General features: G+C 42.0%; 2 protein-coding genes across 4 annotated transcripts; both read right to left on the bottom strand.

The window, feature by feature from the left end:
- Positions 1-1,362: 1,362 nt before the first annotated feature.
- On the bottom strand, positions 1,363-8,954 carry LOC136535363 (dolichyl-diphosphooligosaccharide--protein glycosyltransferase subunit STT3A-like). 2 transcript variants are annotated; one of them, XM_066527648.1, is made up of 23 exons: positions 8,641-8,954; positions 8,475-8,537; positions 7,916-7,971; positions 7,770-7,841; positions 7,561-7,666; positions 7,429-7,479; positions 6,531-6,626; positions 6,391-6,450; positions 6,191-6,304; positions 6,021-6,107; positions 5,380-5,483; positions 5,099-5,194; positions 4,679-4,799; positions 4,501-4,581; positions 4,289-4,417; positions 4,005-4,208; positions 3,781-3,924; positions 3,516-3,702; positions 3,333-3,430; positions 2,168-2,247; positions 1,998-2,085; positions 1,812-1,898; positions 1,363-1,725 (listed from the first exon to the last, which is right to left on the bottom strand). In XM_066527648.1, exons 1-23 carry the CDS (start codon positions 8,884-8,886, stop codon positions 1,669-1,671), a joined length of 2,427 nt encoding a protein of 808 aa, XP_066383745.1. In that variant the 5' UTR covers positions 8,887-8,954; the 3' UTR covers positions 1,363-1,668. The 2 variants fall into 2 exon arrangements, with proteins under 2 accessions (XP_066383745.1, XP_066383746.1); XM_066527649.1 differs by having other exon boundaries at positions 7,783-7,841; positions 8,641-8,654.
- An 889-nt stretch (positions 8,955-9,843) lies between these two features.
- On the bottom strand, positions 9,844-19,128 carry LOC136535364 (nuclear pore complex protein NUP85-like). Of its 2 annotated transcripts, XM_066527650.1 has the most exons (18): positions 17,879-19,110; positions 17,375-17,474; positions 17,142-17,252; positions 16,957-17,040; positions 16,673-16,744; positions 16,537-16,593; positions 15,617-15,736; positions 14,700-14,900; positions 13,709-13,819; positions 13,582-13,619; positions 13,352-13,508; positions 11,542-11,643; positions 11,405-11,461; positions 11,116-11,262; positions 10,917-10,987; positions 10,762-10,843; positions 10,400-10,456; positions 9,844-10,294 (listed from the first exon to the last, which is right to left on the bottom strand). In XM_066527650.1, the coding sequence occupies exons 1-18, from the start codon at positions 18,283-18,285 to the stop codon at positions 10,097-10,099; spliced, it is 2,172 nt and encodes a 723-aa protein (XP_066383747.1). In that variant the 5' UTR covers positions 18,286-19,110; the 3' UTR covers positions 9,844-10,096. The 2 variants fall into 2 exon arrangements, with proteins under 2 accessions (XP_066383747.1, XP_066383748.1); XM_066527651.1 differs by lacking the exon at positions 16,673-16,744 and having other exon boundaries at positions 17,879-19,128.
- Between the last annotated feature and the right edge of the window lie 508 nt (positions 19,129-19,636).

Genomic DNA, 19,636 nt, shown 5'->3' with positions numbered 1-19,636 from the left:
TAATATCTCACGGACCAACGATTATTATGCTTTATTACGGGCATCGAAACATGTTTAGACGTGGAGCATGTTCCTCTCCTCACTTGGTCAGGCGAGCCTAATCTTACCTGTCACGGGGAGCTGGTTTTGCTCGCTCACTTCAGAAAGGAAAACCCCAGTTGCAAAGGAATCGAATCAGCAGGATAAGGAAAGCAGACTCGTTTCTTTCTTCAGTTTCTGATTGGGCAAGGCAAGGCAAGGCTCATCTGAGGAACCAATGTGTCATATATTCAATGGCTTGTATGGTAGGTTTATGTGATCTGGCAAAATAATACTAGTATAAACTAAGGGGCAATACTTGCAACATGCTTCTAGCAAAATAAGAGAACAATATTTATTCCAATATATGATTCTTGGCAGTCGCAAAGCTAAAATAAATTGAAGAGGATATACAGTCTATCTCGTAAATGCATGGACTCAGACTAAGGCTGGACGAAAAACTCGAAGCTCGTTAGCTCGCTCGGCTCGTGGCTGGCTCGACTCGGCTCGTCTCGTCTCGTCTCGTTATGATAACGAGCCGAGCCGAGCCAAGATTTTAGCTCGTTAGCTATAACGAGCCAACTCGAGCCAGCTCGCGAGCCGCTCACGAGCTAAACGAGCCAAGCTTCCAGGAAAAAAAAGTATCAAAACTTGTATTAGTTTTTGTATTACTTCATGTCTTGCACTTTACAATTGACTAGTAACTGGTCTAGACCCTATAAATTGACTGGTAACTGGTCTAGATGTATTTCTTTTGTATTATTATTATTCTCAAACTTTAGATAAATGCAAATATTATATTTTGTGTATTTTTTATACCTGGCTCGCGAGCTTAACGAGCCAGCTCGAGCTTTTAACAAGCCGAGCCGAGCTGGTTTTCTGGCTCGTTAGGATAACGAGCCGAGCCGAGTTAACTCGTTATCTTAACGAGCCAGAACGAGCCGGGCCCAAACGAGCCGAGCCGGCTCGTTATCCAGGGCTAACTCAGACCATAGGATGGTACATATATATGATAAACTTTTGGTCCTATATACCTTGGTTACTGATTCTCGGACCCAAAGTAAAACAAGAGATCATCAGACGAAACTACAGAGCTTCATATGGCTTCAGCTTCAGCTTCACTTGTTGCTACACTGTTCATGTCACTGTAGCAATCGATTTCATTTCACAAAGCCAAGCAAAGGCCCCTTGGAACCCAGAAATTCCATAGGAATAAAATAGAAATTTCACAGGAATCAATTCATTTTTACAGAAAAATACAGGGAATAAAAAAAATCCTGCATTCCAAAATAGGCCACCATATTCTTGAAACCAAACAGCCTTTAAAGATGTCGGTAAGGTAACTAGATATAATTTGGCACTCCTATTTCCAAACAGCCAGGCGCTCAGTCAGGTTCCTACAAACAAACTCTATCTTGTTTAAATTGGATATAGCCTCAACCTGTCACAAATTTCATCAGACTCCCTAGCTGCAGAAATCTCATTACGAAGATCAAATGCCGAAAACCATGAAGCACCCCTATAATCTGCTCCATGACAATAACAAAGAACACACCGATGCTATGCTATACTTTTAATCTAACTCATTTTTGTGAATTTGTGGTTTTCTCAGGATGACTAGTGACTCCAGCATCCCCGCCTTTGTGATCTCTATTGCCATGGGCTCTTCTTTCCACCAGTTTTCCGCATAGAACTTGTTTTTGAACTCTGGTAAAGAAGTGAAGTAAAAAAGGGTTTAAGATGCTGATGTTTCAATATGCTTATATCCAAGCAAATTGTGTTGTCTGACTCACAGATTTAAATTTCAGTTTCCCTCTGACTCTGTTCTTCTGAGGTTTCAGTTTGTAAATCCGAACCATCCAATGGTGGGTTGTGAAAACCTGCATTCAGCAGCATGGAAACACAAGGAATGCATTATTCAAGCAATAGGGGATTTTTCACGTCCAAATTGGAAAAGAAAAAGAATAAAAGCACTCCACCTCCTCAAAATGCGTAAGTTTAAAATGCTTCTTCCCTATTTCATATCTCCTCACTCTATCAAAGCCCTTACCATCAGTTTCGACGAATCTGCGAACATTGGAAAACAAGGTTACACTTCATTCACAAATGTGTCAATTGAGCGCAGTATAATAACTTCGATGTGTCAGACCTGTAATAGCAAAGCTTGTACATGAGGGAATTCAACATGGTTGGGGTGCCATGAGCATCAACACGGTAGTTGCCATCCTTCTAGAGAAATAAGACACAAAACGAAACACCAAATATTTGACAGAGCCTTTTCATCTCAAGATGTAACCCACCCACCCACAACCAACGGACACACACACACCAAAAAAAGGCTAGCAACTACTCCCTCCATTCCAAATTATAAGACGTTTTGGCTTTTCTAGATACATTAATTTTACTATGTATCTAAACATAATGTATATCTAAGTGCATAACAAAAGCTATGTATCTAGAAAAGGCAAAACGTCTTATAATTTAGAACGGAGGAAATAGAAGATAGTACCTGTGGGCCCACAAAGAAAGTCATTTTGGTTTTGTCCTAAGCCAAACAACCCTAAGTTTGACTAAGTTTATACAAAAAATTATGTGCCAAATGAATATCATTTGATAGGAGCCATGGTATAGCAGATAGCACAGGTGTTAGCAGTCAAACAACCCTAAGTTTGACTAAGTTTATACAAAAAATTATGTGCCAAATGAATATCATTTGATAGGAGCCATGGTATAGCATATAGCACAGGTGTTAGCAATGGGTGATCGGTGGTTGGGGCTTAACTCCCGCCCCCCCACCCCACACACACACACCCCAAGTGTCGGAGCTGTGCTTGCTTGCGAGTGAGGGACATGAGAGGCATGCAGCCTTGCTTGATTCTTATCAAACGAATACTCCGGGTACTCATATACCCCAAAGCCTAACAGACTTGAGCTAAGATGCAGCAACCAAATCTCCTAACAATTGGGAAACAAGTCAACAACTAATCTCAAGAAACCGGAGCAACCAAAGCCTTGTGCGGCGCTCACGCAGCGGCTCGACATTCAGCCACACTTGCGCTTGCGCCGCTGATACGTGATGCCGGTCATGACATCATCAGATTCATCATGAAATATATTTTCATAGTATCTATTTGGTGCCACAAACATTGATAATCTTCTATATAAACTTGGTCAAACATAAAATGCTTTGACTTAAGACAACCAAAATGTCACTCTTTGAGGGACAGTAGTATTGTCCAGACCTCTCAATTAATAAATGCAGATCACACTCCTGTTATTGGCAAGGAAATGCAAGAGGCAAGTCCACAACTTACAAGGTAATCTGCTTCCTTTATTTGAGGGAACACACCACCTCCGATTCGAACCATCCAGAGGAACTTATTAATATCATCACTTGGGTAGCCAATAAGCCCTGAAAAAAGAATCATCAGGTTTAGGTGAATGGCAGCACTTATTTAAGGCAACTGTTTGCTTCTAGAAGCCAAAAATGTAACAACCTCCAAAGATAATGAGCACATATTTGACATCTAAGGAATTGAAGATCTCCCATGCTGCTTTTTCTGGGGATGCCATTGCAGTCCCAACTGTTGCTATGTGTGTGTTATTCCATGTATTATTGTCCACAATAACAGTTCTGTTTGCCATTGCAGTTGTCTGATAACCATAGTCCCACCAAGATGCAACCTGCCAAAATAAATATCATATAGCTGTCAGAATAAACACAGATAGTGTAAATGTGTAATAGTAAGAAGCAAGGTATACCTTATCATCTACATCTGTGTTATGGCGCAGCCATCCATAAGCTTCACGGAAATCATCAAAAACATGAAACCCATCATGTGAACGAGATGTTAGCACAATTGAAGGTGCTGAATATGCTTCTGCAGCAGCCCACACACAATGGACCTGCAAAAATGGCATAATTTACTAGCGATGTTCATGTAATCTAACGGGAATGTAGTTTGCAGAAAGAACAGTTCCCTTACCACGTAAAAACCAGAAAGTATGATCAGTAGCATTATGCCCACAGCAGATGGCCCACAAGGCAGTACTAAAAGCTTTTCTTCAGTTCTATGATCAACAGGTGAACTTCCCTCTGAGTCTCTGTCTTTCTTCTGATTTTTCTTGGATGGTTTTTCCTTCGAAACCATTTCTGAATTGGTAGGAGTATCAGAACTCCCATCCCCTGCCTTGAATTTGATGAAATATCATGTGAGTGGATAACCCAATGGAATAAATAGGAAAAAAGACACGAAGAAAGCAGTCATACTGTGGAAGATACATCATCCAGTGTTGGATGCTGAAATTTCATTGATCTTGTAAGGACACCAAAAGCTTCAGACAGAGCAATCCCAGACAAAATGCATGCAGCAGGAGCAAGGACCAGCATAAGTCGGACCTATCATTGCAATAACATATCGATTGATAAAAAGACCAGCATTGTACTGCAGTTTGCAAATGTTCCATGCTAAAGGGCTTTACCATTACTCCAGAGAAATACACTGAGGTTACCAAGTACAGGACCAAAAATGAGCTTGCATCAGATAACGGTAAGAAGCATGACTGAAAATTGAGTTAACGCCAATCAGTCAAAAGTCAAAAACATGGTAAAATTAACCAACTAAACTGCTTGTTCAACTAAAAGAAATGGAATACTTACTATGATCCCAGCAGGAACTAAGAAGGCCAGCACATTGATATCCATAAAATAGGAAGGCCAGGTTGGTGGTTGGTGTTCGCTCACACTAGCAATTATAGGGATGTACTTGCTTGCATAGGTTCTATCAGGAGCAAAAGGAAAAGGTGAAGGGCAAACAGTCAATGTGTCAACTTATACAGAAAAAGAAGAAATATGGATTGATGGTATAACAAAAGTTGATAACAGGTTTAGCAGCAACTAGGAAAAACACAACAGAGGTCCATTTGACAACAAATATACTCTCTTATAGTAAGTATCAGATCTAACTACATTAAATCTTAAAAGTTTGTGTTCCTAGAGACCAAATATAACATCTTACTTTGCACAGAACATCAAGAGCTCAACAGTTCAACTAACAATCTCAACTTGATAAGAACTTACGGATCCAGCAGACTCAAACTGCGACCACTCCAGCCTTTTGTTGGGCTAGATGCAATCAATGCAACGAGTATTGCTGCAGCAGCAAAACAAACAGCCCTGCAGGATTTTTGCTGTTAGATGTGTCAAGTGGATAGCTAGCAGTTCAGTGACCTAAACATGAACAACTGCTTCATTTTGACTCCTGAGGAACAAATCTGTCTTTGCTCAAAATTATGAACCATTAAGAGATAACATTTATTATGCATTTCAACTAGTTCCAACTTCCAAAATCAGAAACTTACAATCCAACTGTAATAACAAATGTCATGGCCACTTTGAACAGTCGAGGAGTTAAAAGTCCTTTGATGTAATAAACCAGAGCAACCACATGGAGGATTATAAACACCTGTTTTTGAAATAACAGAGAGGATAGGGGGAGATGCATTAGCTTGCAGCCAAGGTTTTACTGAAATGGGAAAAACTAGGAAATACTCCCTCTGTCCCAAAATAAGTGATGTTTCAGGTTTGTCCTAAATCAAACCATTTCTAGTTTGACCAAATTTATACAAAAAAATACTAATGTTTATGATACCAAAAAAGTATTTTTGTATTTGTCATGAAATATAATTTTATATTTTACCTGTTTGGTGTCCTAAATATTAATGTTCATTCCTATAAATTTGATCAAACTTAAAATGGTTTGACTTAGGACAAACCTAAAACATCACTTATTTTGGGACGGAGGGAATAAAGGATAACATGTAGGTACGTCAGGATTGCAAGTGGGTACCAAATGGTGCTTTCTAGGTCAGCTAGTTTAGTTCATTTCTCTCCCTAAATTAATGTGTCATGTCATTCTTATCCATTTTAGCAAGTTTTGGGTTGACCCAATGACTCAAAAGAAGTGCAACTTGCATCCCTAGTAGACACACAATGGACATACCAGAAATGATGCAAAGTGCTCTGACGTCATTACTGCATTAAAACCAACAACAGGTACCAATGCTGCCAGAGGTGTTCCAAGCACAATCTGCATTGTGTTTACCGGTATGAAAATTTTTATTATTCGCTTGTACAAAAGATTTTGATATGACAATAAACCTACGGACTTACAAGGGGAGCATAAGCAATATAAAGTCGTGAAGAGTAACGACCAGTCACAATACACAAGAGAACATGCATCGGGATAAGATTGATGATGAATGTGTAGCCTCCCCAAGAACAAACCTGAAAGGAGAAATACAGTAGCGTATCTTGGATACATGGTCTATACCAATTACTACAAATATATATAAAAAAGGAAACAAAAATACCATGTAGAAGTACGAGAGAGCATTAAGTGTCGCATAAAAGAGTGATCCAGTGTTTAGTGTCTGCAAAATCATTTCATACATGTTTAAAGTAGCAAAGAGATACTTCAGAGAGAGAAAGCAACAGAAGGAAAAACTCTCACCTTTACATATAGATAAAACGTGAATATTAAAGCAAATATAGCTACAGCTTCATTATCGTAGCTGCCAGCAACAGATCTTGAGATGTATGATGGGACCTGCATATTGGCAGAGAGTAATGAGTACGTTCTTTATTAAGTGACATTTACAAGATAGGATCCAGGGTATACTGCTAAACATCTAAGAAGGGTGAAAACCTATTAGAAGCCTTGTTTTTTTACATTCATATGGAAAAGGCTGATGTTAAACATAATATTAAATGAAGGAAACCAATATCCCGCACATAGAAACCCAATTCATAACATGATTGTCACCAGTAAGAAATTTCATCGTTCACCAATCAGTGAAAGTGAACAAAGCTCAGAAGTTAGTTTTCCTTAAGGTCTCAGCTCACCATTTTGGTTTTTCTGATTAACAGAACAGTGAGCCTTTTACATGTCGGGAATATATCTACTTGTCAATGATAGGCAACACTATTTTGGATGAATGAGAAAAACCAAAGGCCAAAGCAGCTCCTCGAACGTTTCGAACATAGAAGCTCAGAAGTGGTTCAATAATAGTTCCTTTTTCTTTAGTTCCTTCAAATTTAACCACAAAACAATCATACCAATGTGAATGCAGAACTGCTCAAGGAGAGACCACATTGAGCATAAGCAAACAAGGACTTGCAATGAAAATGGGTTGTTCAGATCATAACAACTAAAACAATAAAGTGCCAAGACTTCAGCTGTTACGCTCAAAGACTCAGACAATATTGACAAAGCTAACATTTCCTTATCTAATTGCCTCATTCTTGATGTGCCCACAAAAGAATAGAAGAGCAGAAAAAATATAAACCAAGCAAACACATCAAGGATCTAGTATTTTTCAGACAAAATACATAGTCAATATAACAATTACCATAGCTAGAATAGTTGCTGCCATCAAACCTGCCCCAGGGCCCTTTGTTTCCTGGAGACACAATAGTGAGATTACTAAAGAACTTCAGTGATCCAGTGTAAGAACATGGGTTTCTAATAATAAGAAAACAACCTTGGTTAATAGGTAAGTTGCCCAGGACGCATTGACTGAGAAAATTGGAGCAGTGAAGACGCAGACGGTCTCCACCGACAATGGGATGTTAAGGGAATTCAGCAGCCTATGCCAACCAAACAAATTGAGTCATGCTAACAGTAGTCCAAATCGACCCAATGAAGCATTCCTCTAATAGTATGCATTGGCAGTGCAATATTTCACATTACCACCATATTGTACCAGCAGTAAGTGTCAAACCAGGATAGACAGTGCCGCCAATAACACGCCCAAGAGGATACCTAAATGCAGGTGACAGTGAGCATAGAAATAACTGGAAAACGAGGATAAAATCAAGTGTTCTTGGAAATCTAACCATGTTCGGTCATCAAACCAGTTCCAGAATTCATATATGCCATTCTTTGACAAGAACTGAAACAAGGGGGAAATTACAATGAATCAAAATTTAAGTGCATTGCACAACTGCTTCTGAAACATTAAGACACACTAGTAAAGCACTTGTGCACAAATCCAAGCACCAAATGTACATTGGAGAACATCCCTGCCATTTCTTCACCCAAATGTTGGGATCATTCAATACATCCACATGTCACCTGAGACTATACAGCCATATATTACAACAGACAATCTGCAAAGAAGTCTAGTGATGCAAGTGGTACCCAGTGTTTTCTGGGTCAGCTAATTAATTAAATACAGTGGCAATGCCATTTTCTAAATTAATTGCATAGCAAGTTTTGGGTCGACCTAGTGACCCAAAAGAAATGGAGCTCGTCGCATCCCTACCGAAGTCCCTAACCCCATAACTCGTTGAAGAGAACATAACATTGGGTCCTAAGCGAACTCAGCTCCTGATGCATCCCAATAAGTCAATAACAGACTGTGAACAAACATGGAAGCGCCACGGGGAAAAAAACCTGGGTGACGCGGTAATTGAAGTAGGGATCGAACTCGTGGATGACGCTTTCGTACTTGATCACCTGCGGCACATGAACGGACCAGTAAGACAGGCATGGGCCCGGGCAAACCGAATCCCCAATTCCCAAAAGGATCTAAAAATGGTGGGGTTCGGGTCGATCTTACAGAGAATAGTCGGATGGAGAAGGCGAGGACGCCGATGAGAAGGAGGGTGAAGGTGCACAGCACTCCGCCGAAGGCGTTCCGGAGGCGATCTACGCTTCCGCTTGAGGCCACAGAGGACTGGGGCTCCGGCATTGCTGCTGAGAAGCAGAGTTTTGGGGCGGAGGAAGCCACAAAAGGCCGGGGCCCGGGAGGCGTTGGTTTATCGAACTTTGGACTTTGGACTGGGAGAAGAGCCTGAGCCGGCATTCATCGGGTCCTAGCCGCTCCGACACGAGCGCAGCACCGAGCAGCGTCCGTACACGCAGCGAGGACAAAGTGGCAGCAGAGGAACAAAATGCTAGAGTAGTGTCGCTGAACTTTTTTTAGTGACTCGAAAGGATTCCATCTTTTATAATGGCTCACAAGTAAAAGACTCATTTTTCTTATGGTTGCCAAATCTCAATGATTGTTGCCATCACTATCTTGAGTATTTTTCTTCAAACAGAATGGAGATTGGTATACAAGCAATCTTGATGTTTTGGGATTTTTAGGAAAGATTAGTGCTCAATAAAGATTACACATGTACACCTATTTATTGACAGTAAACTATGTTAATTAAAGAATAAGCCCCTTGTTAAAATGAATGCATAGACAGGGATTATATAATATTTTTATTTCCGTCCAAAATTATTCCTTTGTAATGATGCTTCTTGCTTCTTTTTACAATTTAGATAGGAACCATTTTGTTTCTATCCTAATGCGTTGGAAAAAAAAAACTACACTAATTTTTATGTCGCATGGCCTATTAGCTATTAGGGCACTCAAAAAAAACTATTAGGACAGTAACGATAGCGCACATGCCGCTAACTATGTTTTTCTTTAGGAAGAGAACGCACGTCGCGTCCTATGGTTGAAGTTTCTCGATTTGATAAAAAGAAAATAGGGCCACGCAAGACAGTCGAAATAAACCGTAACATACCATGACAATGGAAACTCACCGACACTCGTCGTATCGGCTAACTGTGGCAGACATTGGGACTGACAAATCCAGAACGCTAGTTACATGCTCCTTACATGAGTTGCATTGTTCTACACAAAATAAAGGCTGGACCGCTGAAGGCTCCAGAGAATTAACGAAAAGGGCCATAGTGTTTCCAAACAGAGAAAAGCAATTGACTGGTCAGGCCATTTTGTTATATTCTTTTCTCATAAAAGCTGCTCCGATGTTTTCAAACAACATGCCAATACTTTCTTTCCTTCAAAGTTCAAACTACAGCGCTCAGCATGCTGCATGCATTCGCAACACAAATGCAAGAGTACAATGTGATACATCTATTGAACTGCTCTGCCAGAGCAGACCTACGATCAATCTTTTCTCAAACCTGATCATTTGAAATGCCAGGAGGCCCCAAGCAAACATGGTCACAATCCACCAGCAAACTAGAACGTCATACTCCTGTGCTAAAGTGTGCTTGGACTACGGGTCTCCAAGAATGGCACGTGCCAGATTTGATGCCAGAGCCAATCTCACAGAGCTTATCGCATGGCTTGGTAGGTGATAACTGGAAAAATCAGGGCGCAGCTTGGCCATTGACAGCTCTTGCAGCTTGTTGAGCAACAATGTCGTCTCAGCAACATTCATAAGAGGGCTGAGTTTGCTATTAAGTAGCTCCACCTGGACAAAGTGGTGACAGTTACAGAATAGATTTGGTTCTGTGGTCTGGATACAACTGGTACTGGCATCCTAACTTCCTAAGCCAACACAAAAATAATAAGTTACCGAGTCATGTAGAAGGGGTAGCCAGAAACGTTGCGGTGTGGATGGGTTTTTCATAAGCTGCAAAGAAACACATGTATATGGTCAGGAGACTGGAGACAATAGACTATCCTGTACTGATAGTTTCAAACTGAATTTTCAGATCCTCTTTTTTCTCAATGTCTGGGGGCCTGAAGTGTTGATATGGTTTTTTATAAAGAGATGGCAGGAGCTCTGCCTTTCAATTAAGATAGGAAAAATAGTTTACACACAGTGTGAAAAAAACAAAAAAAAGGGGGTGGAGGGAGGACACTTCCCCAGTTGGGGGCCATGAAGTGTTGATATGTACGGTTAAAAAAAACACAACTAATATATTAGAACTTCACCTGTATTAAAAAATCCACAGTTTGCCGAGCACCACACCTTCTGTCTAGAGCTTGTTGCAGAGACCTCTTGAAATCCCGGTACCTTGGCACAATAATATCCTAAGCTGACATTCAACATTGTCATGTAGAGACAAATTTGGTGGACAAAGAAATACCTGTGAAGGAACTCAAGACCGCCCGCACTACCAATGTCAGAACCAAGGAGCTCGAGCAGCCCTTCCCATTGCTGAAAATGCAAAATCGTTATTAGTTGAAGGGGATTACTCTTCCTTTTGATCATTGTTACTAGGTTACTATTGTGCAGATAACTAGTTGCCAATTACATCTGAGGAATTTAGAAAGAAAAAAAGAAACCTTAAAGCTATCATCTGTCACTGACTTCCCAATGTGTTCAAACAACTGTTGAGCAATTCTGTCAAGACAAACTTTATCATGAGCTTGCTGGAACCAGTATACACCAGTTCCTTTTCGTCCATGCTTCCAATGATAAATGCCAGCAATCTAAAAGACAAACAAACAGTTATTAGATATGAATCCTTGGTTTAAGCTAACGTTGAGTTCAGTTGAGAACAATGGAAAATGAAAGCTACATGTGGAAGTTTGAATAAGCAACATGCAAAACACAAGATGAATCCATGTTTACCTTCATGATGATTGTACTAACATTCTCCAGTTCGTACAATCGGCAAATTTCCAAAGTCTGCCCACAGAATTGAGGATTAGACAATAAAAGTGGGTCTGAGACGCTGAAAGTTGGTGTAGAATTAAAATGCATGGTACCTTGAGTACTAGGCAATTATCTTGTATGGGTTGCTTGAGAAGTAGAATCTCCAAGAGTCCTAGGCCTTGGTTTAGACATGAGGACAGATAAGTAGGCGCAATCTGAGAACCAAACATGCAAGATAGCCAAGATAAATGTTGTCACAAGGAGACATTTTTGCTATCACAAACAAACGACAACAGAAATTCAAAAGTTTCTCATACTAAAAATAAAACAGATTAATATAGCAAATCAAAGGCATATGCACATATAAATATTCAGTAAAACATATAAAATAGTTCCTATTCAACAATCGTCATTTACCATTAGATGGATCCATGCTTCAGTAAGCCAGCCGAGAGGTAAAAGGGAAAAGAGATCTCAAAGGAAAATAAACAGACCAAAAGGCATCAAGAACTGAAATGAGAGATAAAAAGGAAATAATCAGGGGCGGATATGGGCCTAGGACAACTAGGACCACAGCCCTAGGCTTGGCCCAAATACTTCTTATACTACATGTGAATTTTTGGCCCAATCTGAAGTAACCCTGGGCAGCTGGGCTGTTGGCCCAAATTCTTACTCCCAGCAGGTCCAGACACAGGAGAAAGCAGAAGCTCCTCGACGCCTGACCCTGACTCCAGAAGTCAGCGTGCAGCAGCGTGCGCCAGCGCCGCAATCCAACTTAGCGACTTGACTCCCATCCCTGTTCGGCCGCTCCTCTCCCTGTCCAGCTGGCTGCTGCAGTGCTGCTTAACCCTAGCCACTGCCATCTGCAGCCACGCCGTCCATCGTGTCACCGCCAGCCGGGCAACTCGGCAAGAGTGGTTGCGGCAGCCTGTCGCCACCAGGTCCTCTGCGCTAGCTGCTAGGGGCTGTCCACAGCTCCGCGCTCCATGGTCAGAGCCACGTTGGGCGGCCACCTAGCCAGTAAGCCGGCAACTAGCATGCCTTTGTGCTGTGTGGCCCCTTCCCGTCTGCAAGACTGCAGAGTAATAGGGGTACACCGCACAAGGAATACATTACAACAGGTTGTTCTCTAATTCGATTGATCCAAGCGTCCAACCAAATATGAAATAACCCAATCTCCCGCTCCAATTTTCCATGGTTCCATTGCTCAATATTTGTGTTTTTGTAGGATGTAGCAACTAGCAGTCAGGTTGTTTTACTTTGCTTTTCTTTTGCATTCCGTAAACTTACACAATGGAAACTTACAAATACATTGAAATCCTTTTTTTTCCTCTTGGTCCTAGACTCCTACGCCTATTATACAACCAAGCCAATCTTTTGTTTCTGTATAAGTACAAATGTGCAATGAGAACTAATAATGGAAATGCCGTGCAACTAGAATCAGTTTGTTGTACAATTATATGTGGAACCAAGATACATCCACTAAATTATGTATTTTATTGTTCGCCTTTGTGAACAAATTGATATGCAGATCAGGTTTCAAATTTGTAAGTGCTTAACTACTAGCCTTGAAGGGCGGGCCTGGTGCAAGCGGTAGAGTCTTACCGCCTGTGACCGGAAGGTCCCGGGTTCGAGTCGCGGTCTCCTCGCATTGCACAGGCGAGGGTAAGGCTTGCCACTAACACCCTGCCCCAAACCCCGCACAGCGCGGGAGCTCTCTGCACTGGTACACCCTTAACTACTAGCCCTAGGTTTGGAAATTCACCAGCTCCGCCACTGGAAATAATCCCAGCTAAATAATGCATGCATGCAATTTGTGCAGTTGCTAGTTCAAGGAGTGCATGGCTAATGCCTAATAAAAAATACATAGATCTAAACTACTTAGTTGGTGCTGGACTAGGGTTACTATGTTACATAACTAACCTGCCAGGTTAAAGAATGAGAACATAAAACTTGAGCATAGACTAGACGGTGCAGTTCCTCTATGCTTATACCACCTAAGTTAGGTCGCTCTTCATGCAACATAACATCCGCATAGTCATTATCAGCTGTCAGAAGTTCCATAGCATGTGTGACCAGCCTGCAGGTACAAATGCCCAAATCAGTTAGGACAGTGTTTCAATGAATAGAAATTAGCAAATTGTCCATCTTACCAAGGGCCAAAATTTTTTGTGCATTCTGCCAAGACAACCTAACCATGGAAAAGATGTTATACAAACAAGAAATAAGAATGCATAAGAAGTCCAAGGACATAGATAGAGGATGACTTCATGTTCTAACCTCTGTATTTTCTGAAAGGACACCAAGAATGAGGCCTGTTAATCCATTAGTGCCAGAGGATGGCTTAAGCTGTATGCATTTCTGTGCTAAATGGTGCATCCCTTCAAAACCCTGACAAGATGTATATTTTATTATGATGTAAGATGTCAATTTTTCAAATGCATACTTCCTTCAGAAAAACTTAAACAAGGGTATGAACTATCGAACTATATACTGAAAGTGTTTCCTAACAACCCTTTTGAAGTGTTTTATTGGGCTTTCATTTCTGCTGAAGTGGAGTTTGCAGCTCAAGCAACACGACCACGGCAAGCTGAAGGTGGTCAAGAAGAGGACAATGAACTGGATGAACAACTACAGTCCAACCAACTACCCGATGTCAGACATCGCCAAAATCTAAAGAAATCTGTAACAGGATAGCTGCCTTGGCATTACATTTACTTTTGGATGGTAAACTGGTATGCCCAGCACCTAAATTGGAAACACTTGCTTTGTATAAGAGCAGAGGGAACTCTTTCCAACAAAAACAAATAGGAAAAAAAGAAACTATATACTGAAAACTAATTGTTTGCGTGAGAAAAGGAAGAAATTGGAGGGCTAAGAGAATCCAAACCCCAAAAAAACATCTGCTGTCATTATACATATCACTGTGCAATGCAGTTTAAAATTAATAGCAGGTTGTATGGACATTGATTTAGAGAAGAGAAGATGGTTAAAAAAACAGTATCTGGGCTCATATGGTGGGTCCAGGATTTCAAATAAATGATCTCACGAGCAAGCAGGTGTTTTAATAATAGTAATCTTGACATGGATTTTTCTTTCAGGGAGAACCATTTGAAACCTTTTCAGTAGTAAGGAGAAAAGGCCCATGATACATTTATACTTAAGATGAGAAATGGTCATTAAGTGATGCAAGCATCAGCTATTAACAACTTAATCAAGCAGAGGAACCACAAAGCACTATAGATTATAGTACAAGACCAAGAGAACTAACCACTGTAAATGGTTTTATGTAAAGAAAATGAGAAGCAAACAGCTCCAGCCAATGGGAAGTAGCGTCAGTGAGTTTGTTTATGTTCCCCATCATAATATGAAGCAAATTCTTCAAACCATCACGGGTTTTTTGGTGGCCGCACTGGATCCAAAATGCACTGCACTCCAGTTTAGTTACTTGACCTCGCCACTTTTCCCATGCCTGAAAATGTAGATACCTTAGCAAAAGCTTTCCACTGACTTGATCATAAGGCTTACAAACGTTCACAAAGAGGACTTCCAATTTCAAAATATGCACAAAAAAGGCACCTGAAGGATGCCACACATATTTGGACCATTTAGAAATTAGAATCAATATTATATACTTTTATACAAACAAAATTGTGCCTTTCACGTTTTCTTTTTCATTTTGGTAAAATAATCTCAAAACGTAGATAGAGATTGTGCAGCAAAGCAGCCATATCATTCGCAACAATGAACAATCAGATGGTAGAATCATATGGTGTGCACTGAGAACTTCAATCTGCAATAGTGCCCACTGCCAACAGTCATTATGGTGATTATACAAAGTCATAGCTGCGAAGCATCTAGGTTCCAGCATGCAGTGCAAAACTAATAACAGAGCAAGAAGAATAAAAATGAGCCAATCAACTTTAGTAGGAATTCTTCATTGATATGAAATAATAATGTTTTTGTTAATGGCACAGAATTGAAAACCAAGTGATAGCTCAGTTGGTAGAGCCTCCATTTTAGAGGCTAGCCACCCAGGCTCAAACCCGGTTGCTCACAGGTGGTCAAGTTTTTTTTGACAGCGTTGAACTAGTACAATCATACAATATCCCTAATTCAAGGGAATTCAAGGGGACAGAAGATGATACTTGCTTCAAGAGGAAGATGGCACCATTTTATAAGACAAACCTTGATAAAATCAGGTCTTGTTTTGCAGCACTGGCCTAATTTACCAGTTGGCAAATTTGGTCTCAAGCGGGGCATCGTTGATACAAGAACAGCAACAGCCTCGACCAATCCATTTTCTGTCTGGTAACCAAAGGAAGAAAAGTAGTTATTTTAGGAAACCAGGTATACATAAAATCGACTGACAACATAACATGGTGGCACATGGCCAAAGCTAGAAGGAATACATGTATTACTACAGCCTCAAATAAACTCCTGAAGAAAATGCATATAAGTGAAAGAACTAAAGTACTAACATTAAGCTAAAGTACATTACACCGTAGCACAGTTACATTTTCATGAAATCTTACTTGCAAAATAATTCAAGCATAAAAGGAAAGAAACAATCAAATCTAAAATGAACAAGTCAAAGATATCCAATATGAGTCCTTATATTATGAGTTCCCACATAAATTTAAGTTCAAACAGATCCATTCCGCCATTCCGTATTTCCACTTTCATCTTCACAACAGTCATACAAAAACAAGATCCACGTCAGAGTCTTATATGCTACTGTTCACACTCAACCCAAATTGGCTTGATTTATAAGAAATTATTCACTACACAACCAGCACTTAAATTAATTGTATTTGTTGCAGCAGGCGAACCATTTAACAGTTCAGACTTCAGACTCCACGGTAAAATGACATGGAGCAAAACAAAGCATAATTCATACATTTCTATTATTGTACATTTGGACACAGTCTTGCAGTTTAGATGCAGAGTAGTTAGTAAAGGCAAAAAATTCTACAAACACCAAAAATAATAAAATATATAGAACCCTAAGAGATCTAATGATATTTTTATTTGCAAGATAAATGATAAGCTAATAAAAGAAGAAATAAAAATAAGCTCAAAGAAACCAGCAAAAATAACTGAAATACCTCACGGTTATCCATCTGATCTAATTGGTACGATCCATGAAACCGTAGCATATTCACCTACATGAAGAAAAACTTCAGACAGGAAGCATCTAACAAAAGCACCAACTTGTCAGAAAAATGAAGAAAACAGACATACAACAATATCAAGCCATCCAACTGAAAGTGCTGCTGACAAACCATTCCAGTAATCAGGATCATCTTCAACAATCTACAAAATGATCTCTCATGATGCGTTTAACTTTAACCCCATCAACAGAAGGACATCAAGGATTGGAAGTAATGCATATGAATAGTAGTAGATAGTAAAACAGAATATCGATCGCATGCTGGGATAGCCACATGAATACAGGATACTGGGAGTCTGTATAAGCAAAACAGCAGATCACATGATTGGAAGATGCTAGTCATATTGAAACCAACCTGCAAGTTAATGAGTTTTTTCTGGAAATTGCTGAGCTTAGAGTACACCGTGCTCGCCATCGTTGACAACAGGCTGTCAAAATCCTAAAACCACAGGAAGTAGAATGAGAGAGCCATCCATGGAAAATGCACCAGCTAAGTGTAAGCAAATGGAACGAGAAAATGGTTAAAAGAAAGAGTATTACGGCTAACCAATCAACAAGACGCTCAGGAAGCCAGCCTTGCAAATGTTTATCAACATAGAATATCTCCAACAACTCCCAAGCAGCCCTTAAACTTGTCGGTTTCTCCCTAAACTTTAAAGTGTATTTTTTTAACAGGGGAGAGAAAACATTTGAAGTTTAACTAAATCATGTAAGAATTGATCCAGATCACTAGTAATAGAATATAAAACAGCATAACACATAGATATAGACACCTTAAGAATTGTCATGGGGTCTTCAATCATGAAAACAGGAGGGTCTGGGTTCCCAAGGAGATTGCCAATGGTTTTGCTGTACTCAAGCACATATTGCCACCTAATGAAACACCACTAAGATTAAACGGCAGCACAACTTACACTGTAACATAATACTATTCAGCAAAATGAACAACTCGTATCTTTGCTATAAGGACTTTTGACCATATTTTTGTGGGTGCAAACACGTGCATCAGTGTGAATGTAATAAAGTAACAACTTAAGCTTCTGCAATCTACAATGTTATGGATCAGACAGCTGACAGAAACACAACTGCTGTATCACATCACATCACATTTTGGTTGCTTAGCAAATTTCTGCTTTAAGGATCCTGTGGCGTTAAGCCGATAGCTTGTTACATTGAACCATACAAGAAGATAATTACTAAGTACAGGCAGTAACCAAATTAATCACTAATCATAAGCATGTAATAGTGTATATATAAAGCCTCGAAATAAAGTTCACCATTCTTCATGATCGGGGACTGAGGGCACGTGCGACATAGTAGCAGCATCTGCGAGGGAGTTCTTCCTGCTCTGCAGCAGCGCGAAGGCCGGCACCGACCCGTACTCGATCCGCCGCATCTCCGCCTCGTCAATTTTCTCCTCGGCCTCCGAGCCACCGCTGCCACCGTCTCCGAGATTCACCTCCACCACACTCCCAACGACCTCCACCGTGCCGCCGCCACCTTCCGAATTCGGCGGGCGGAGGCACGCGACCTGCAGAAGGTTGCCGCTGGACCAGGAGACGTAGGTGCGGAAGATGGGCGGCGCCACGCCGTGGCGGATTGGCCGCACGGGTGGCGCCCCTTGGCCAGGCTCCCCTGTAAAAGGTACGATAGCGCCGCCACCGTCCGTCGGCATACCAGGCATCCTCGTCGCCGGCCGAGGAGGCGAGGACGGACTAGGGTTTTGGAGGGGTAAGACAGGAAGCGGGAATTTTGTGTGAGCGTCTATCGTTGCGCTTGTCGGCCGCCGGTGCCTGCTTACCGGCTTCCCAAAGGTTTGTGAATGGGGGATTGGGGTCGACTGCAGAAGGAGAGACCGAGAGACGAGAGCAGCAGGCCGCAGATCGAGCTAGAGTGGGCACCGAGTGGGCTGTGGACAGTTCGGATACGGCTTGCTGCAACGGCCCGACGGCCCATGGATTTACTCGTGTCGGACATTGTCCAAAATCTACTCGGTCCTTGAACTTACATCTGCAGCGACCTAACCTAAATCAGACTGTCTACTTAGCCACTACCCATATTTTGCTCTCGTTTCCAGCAATACTGCCTAAACCAGCTCCCCAAATCCATCTTAGCAGACTGCATGTCATCTTCTCTGGCTCGCTACAGAGGAACTCGGCCATGGGTCATTGCTGGAGGGGAACGAGGGTGTGCCGCTGTGGCGAACGAGCAGCCGGTCGGAGAGGGGAAGGAGGAGCCGCCGCCGCTGGGAAGAAGCGCCGCCAAGCGGCCAGGAATAGCGCCGCTGCTGCTGGGAAGACGCGGCGGAGGAGAATCCGCCCACGCTGGGAGACACGCCGGACTCCGATCGAGCCGTCGAGATCCGCCCGCGCTAGGAGCCATGGCGGAGGAGCCTGCGCCGGGAGTCGCGGCGGCGAGATCCACCGCGTCCTCGCCGGAGAAGGCCGCCGCGTCCTCACGGGAGCCGTGCGAGGCCCGCCTGCACCCGTGCGAGGCCCGCCCGCACCCATGCGAGGCAAGGGAAATGTCGGCAAGGCGGCACCGCCCGCGCCCGTGCGAGGCCCGCCGCAGAGGTGCTGGCTTCGGGGATGGCACCGCCGCTAGGATCTGGGGCTAGGGCGGACGACTGGGCGGAAAGATATGGGACCGGGGAGGCACATTGCGCTCGCCGGGGAGGTACGTCGTGCTCGCTGGAGAGGCCTGCCGCGCTGGGGACCTCTGCCAGCGTCGGGGAGGCGCGACGGAGGGGGGGCGGAGGTGACGAAGACCGGGCGGAAACGAGAGAGACTCAAGCGCGCGTGTACGAGAACCGCCCACCAGAAATTTGGGTAGTCCCTCCTGGCCCAACAGGAATGGGTGGTGGGAAGGGAGATTTATGTAGCCAATAAATTTGTTGGTTAAGTAGGTAGTCGGCTGAAGTTAATTTTTTTTTTTGCCCCCACTATCTAAATTGGGGATAAATAGTCTGTTTAGGCAGTCTACTGGAGATGTTATCATGCATTCTCAAATAGGTCCGTGTATTTTTAAAATCAGAT

This window comes from Miscanthus floridulus, unplaced genomic scaffold (assembly GCF_019320115.1).
Source record: "Miscanthus floridulus cultivar M001 unplaced genomic scaffold, ASM1932011v1 os_2725_1_2, whole genome shotgun sequence".
NCBI lineage: Eukaryota > Viridiplantae > Streptophyta > Magnoliopsida > Poales > Poaceae > Miscanthus > Miscanthus floridulus.
This window is presented reverse-complemented; position numbering and strand designations above follow the sequence as displayed.

Bases quoted from the DNA above. Each gene is read 5' to 3' on its own strand.
- LOC136535363 (XM_066527648.1), bottom strand. From the start codon at position 8,886: ATGCCGGCTCAGGCTCTTCTCCCAGTCCAAAGTCCAAAGTTCGATAAA. The intron at 8,538-8,640 runs GTAAGATCGACC...CATGTGCCGCAG, and splicing joins TCTCCATCCGACTATTCTCT to GTGATCAAGTACGAAAGCGT. The intron at 6,305-6,390 runs GTATTTTTGTTT...TTCTCCTTTCAG, and splicing joins CTCTCTCGTACTTCTACATG to GTTTGTTCTTGGGGAGGCTA.
- LOC136535364 (XM_066527650.1), bottom strand. From the start codon at position 18,285: ATGCCTGGTATGCCGACGGACGGTGGCGGCGCTATCGTACCTTTTACA. The intron at 17,475-17,878 runs GTGAACTTTATT...GTGTTTCATTAG, and splicing joins GTCCCCGATCATGAAGAATG to GTGGCAATATGTGCTTGAGT. The intron at 10,988-11,115 runs GTTTCTTTTTTT...TTGCATTTTCAG, and splicing joins TGACAGATGATAGCTTTAAG to CAATGGGAAGGGCTGCTCGA.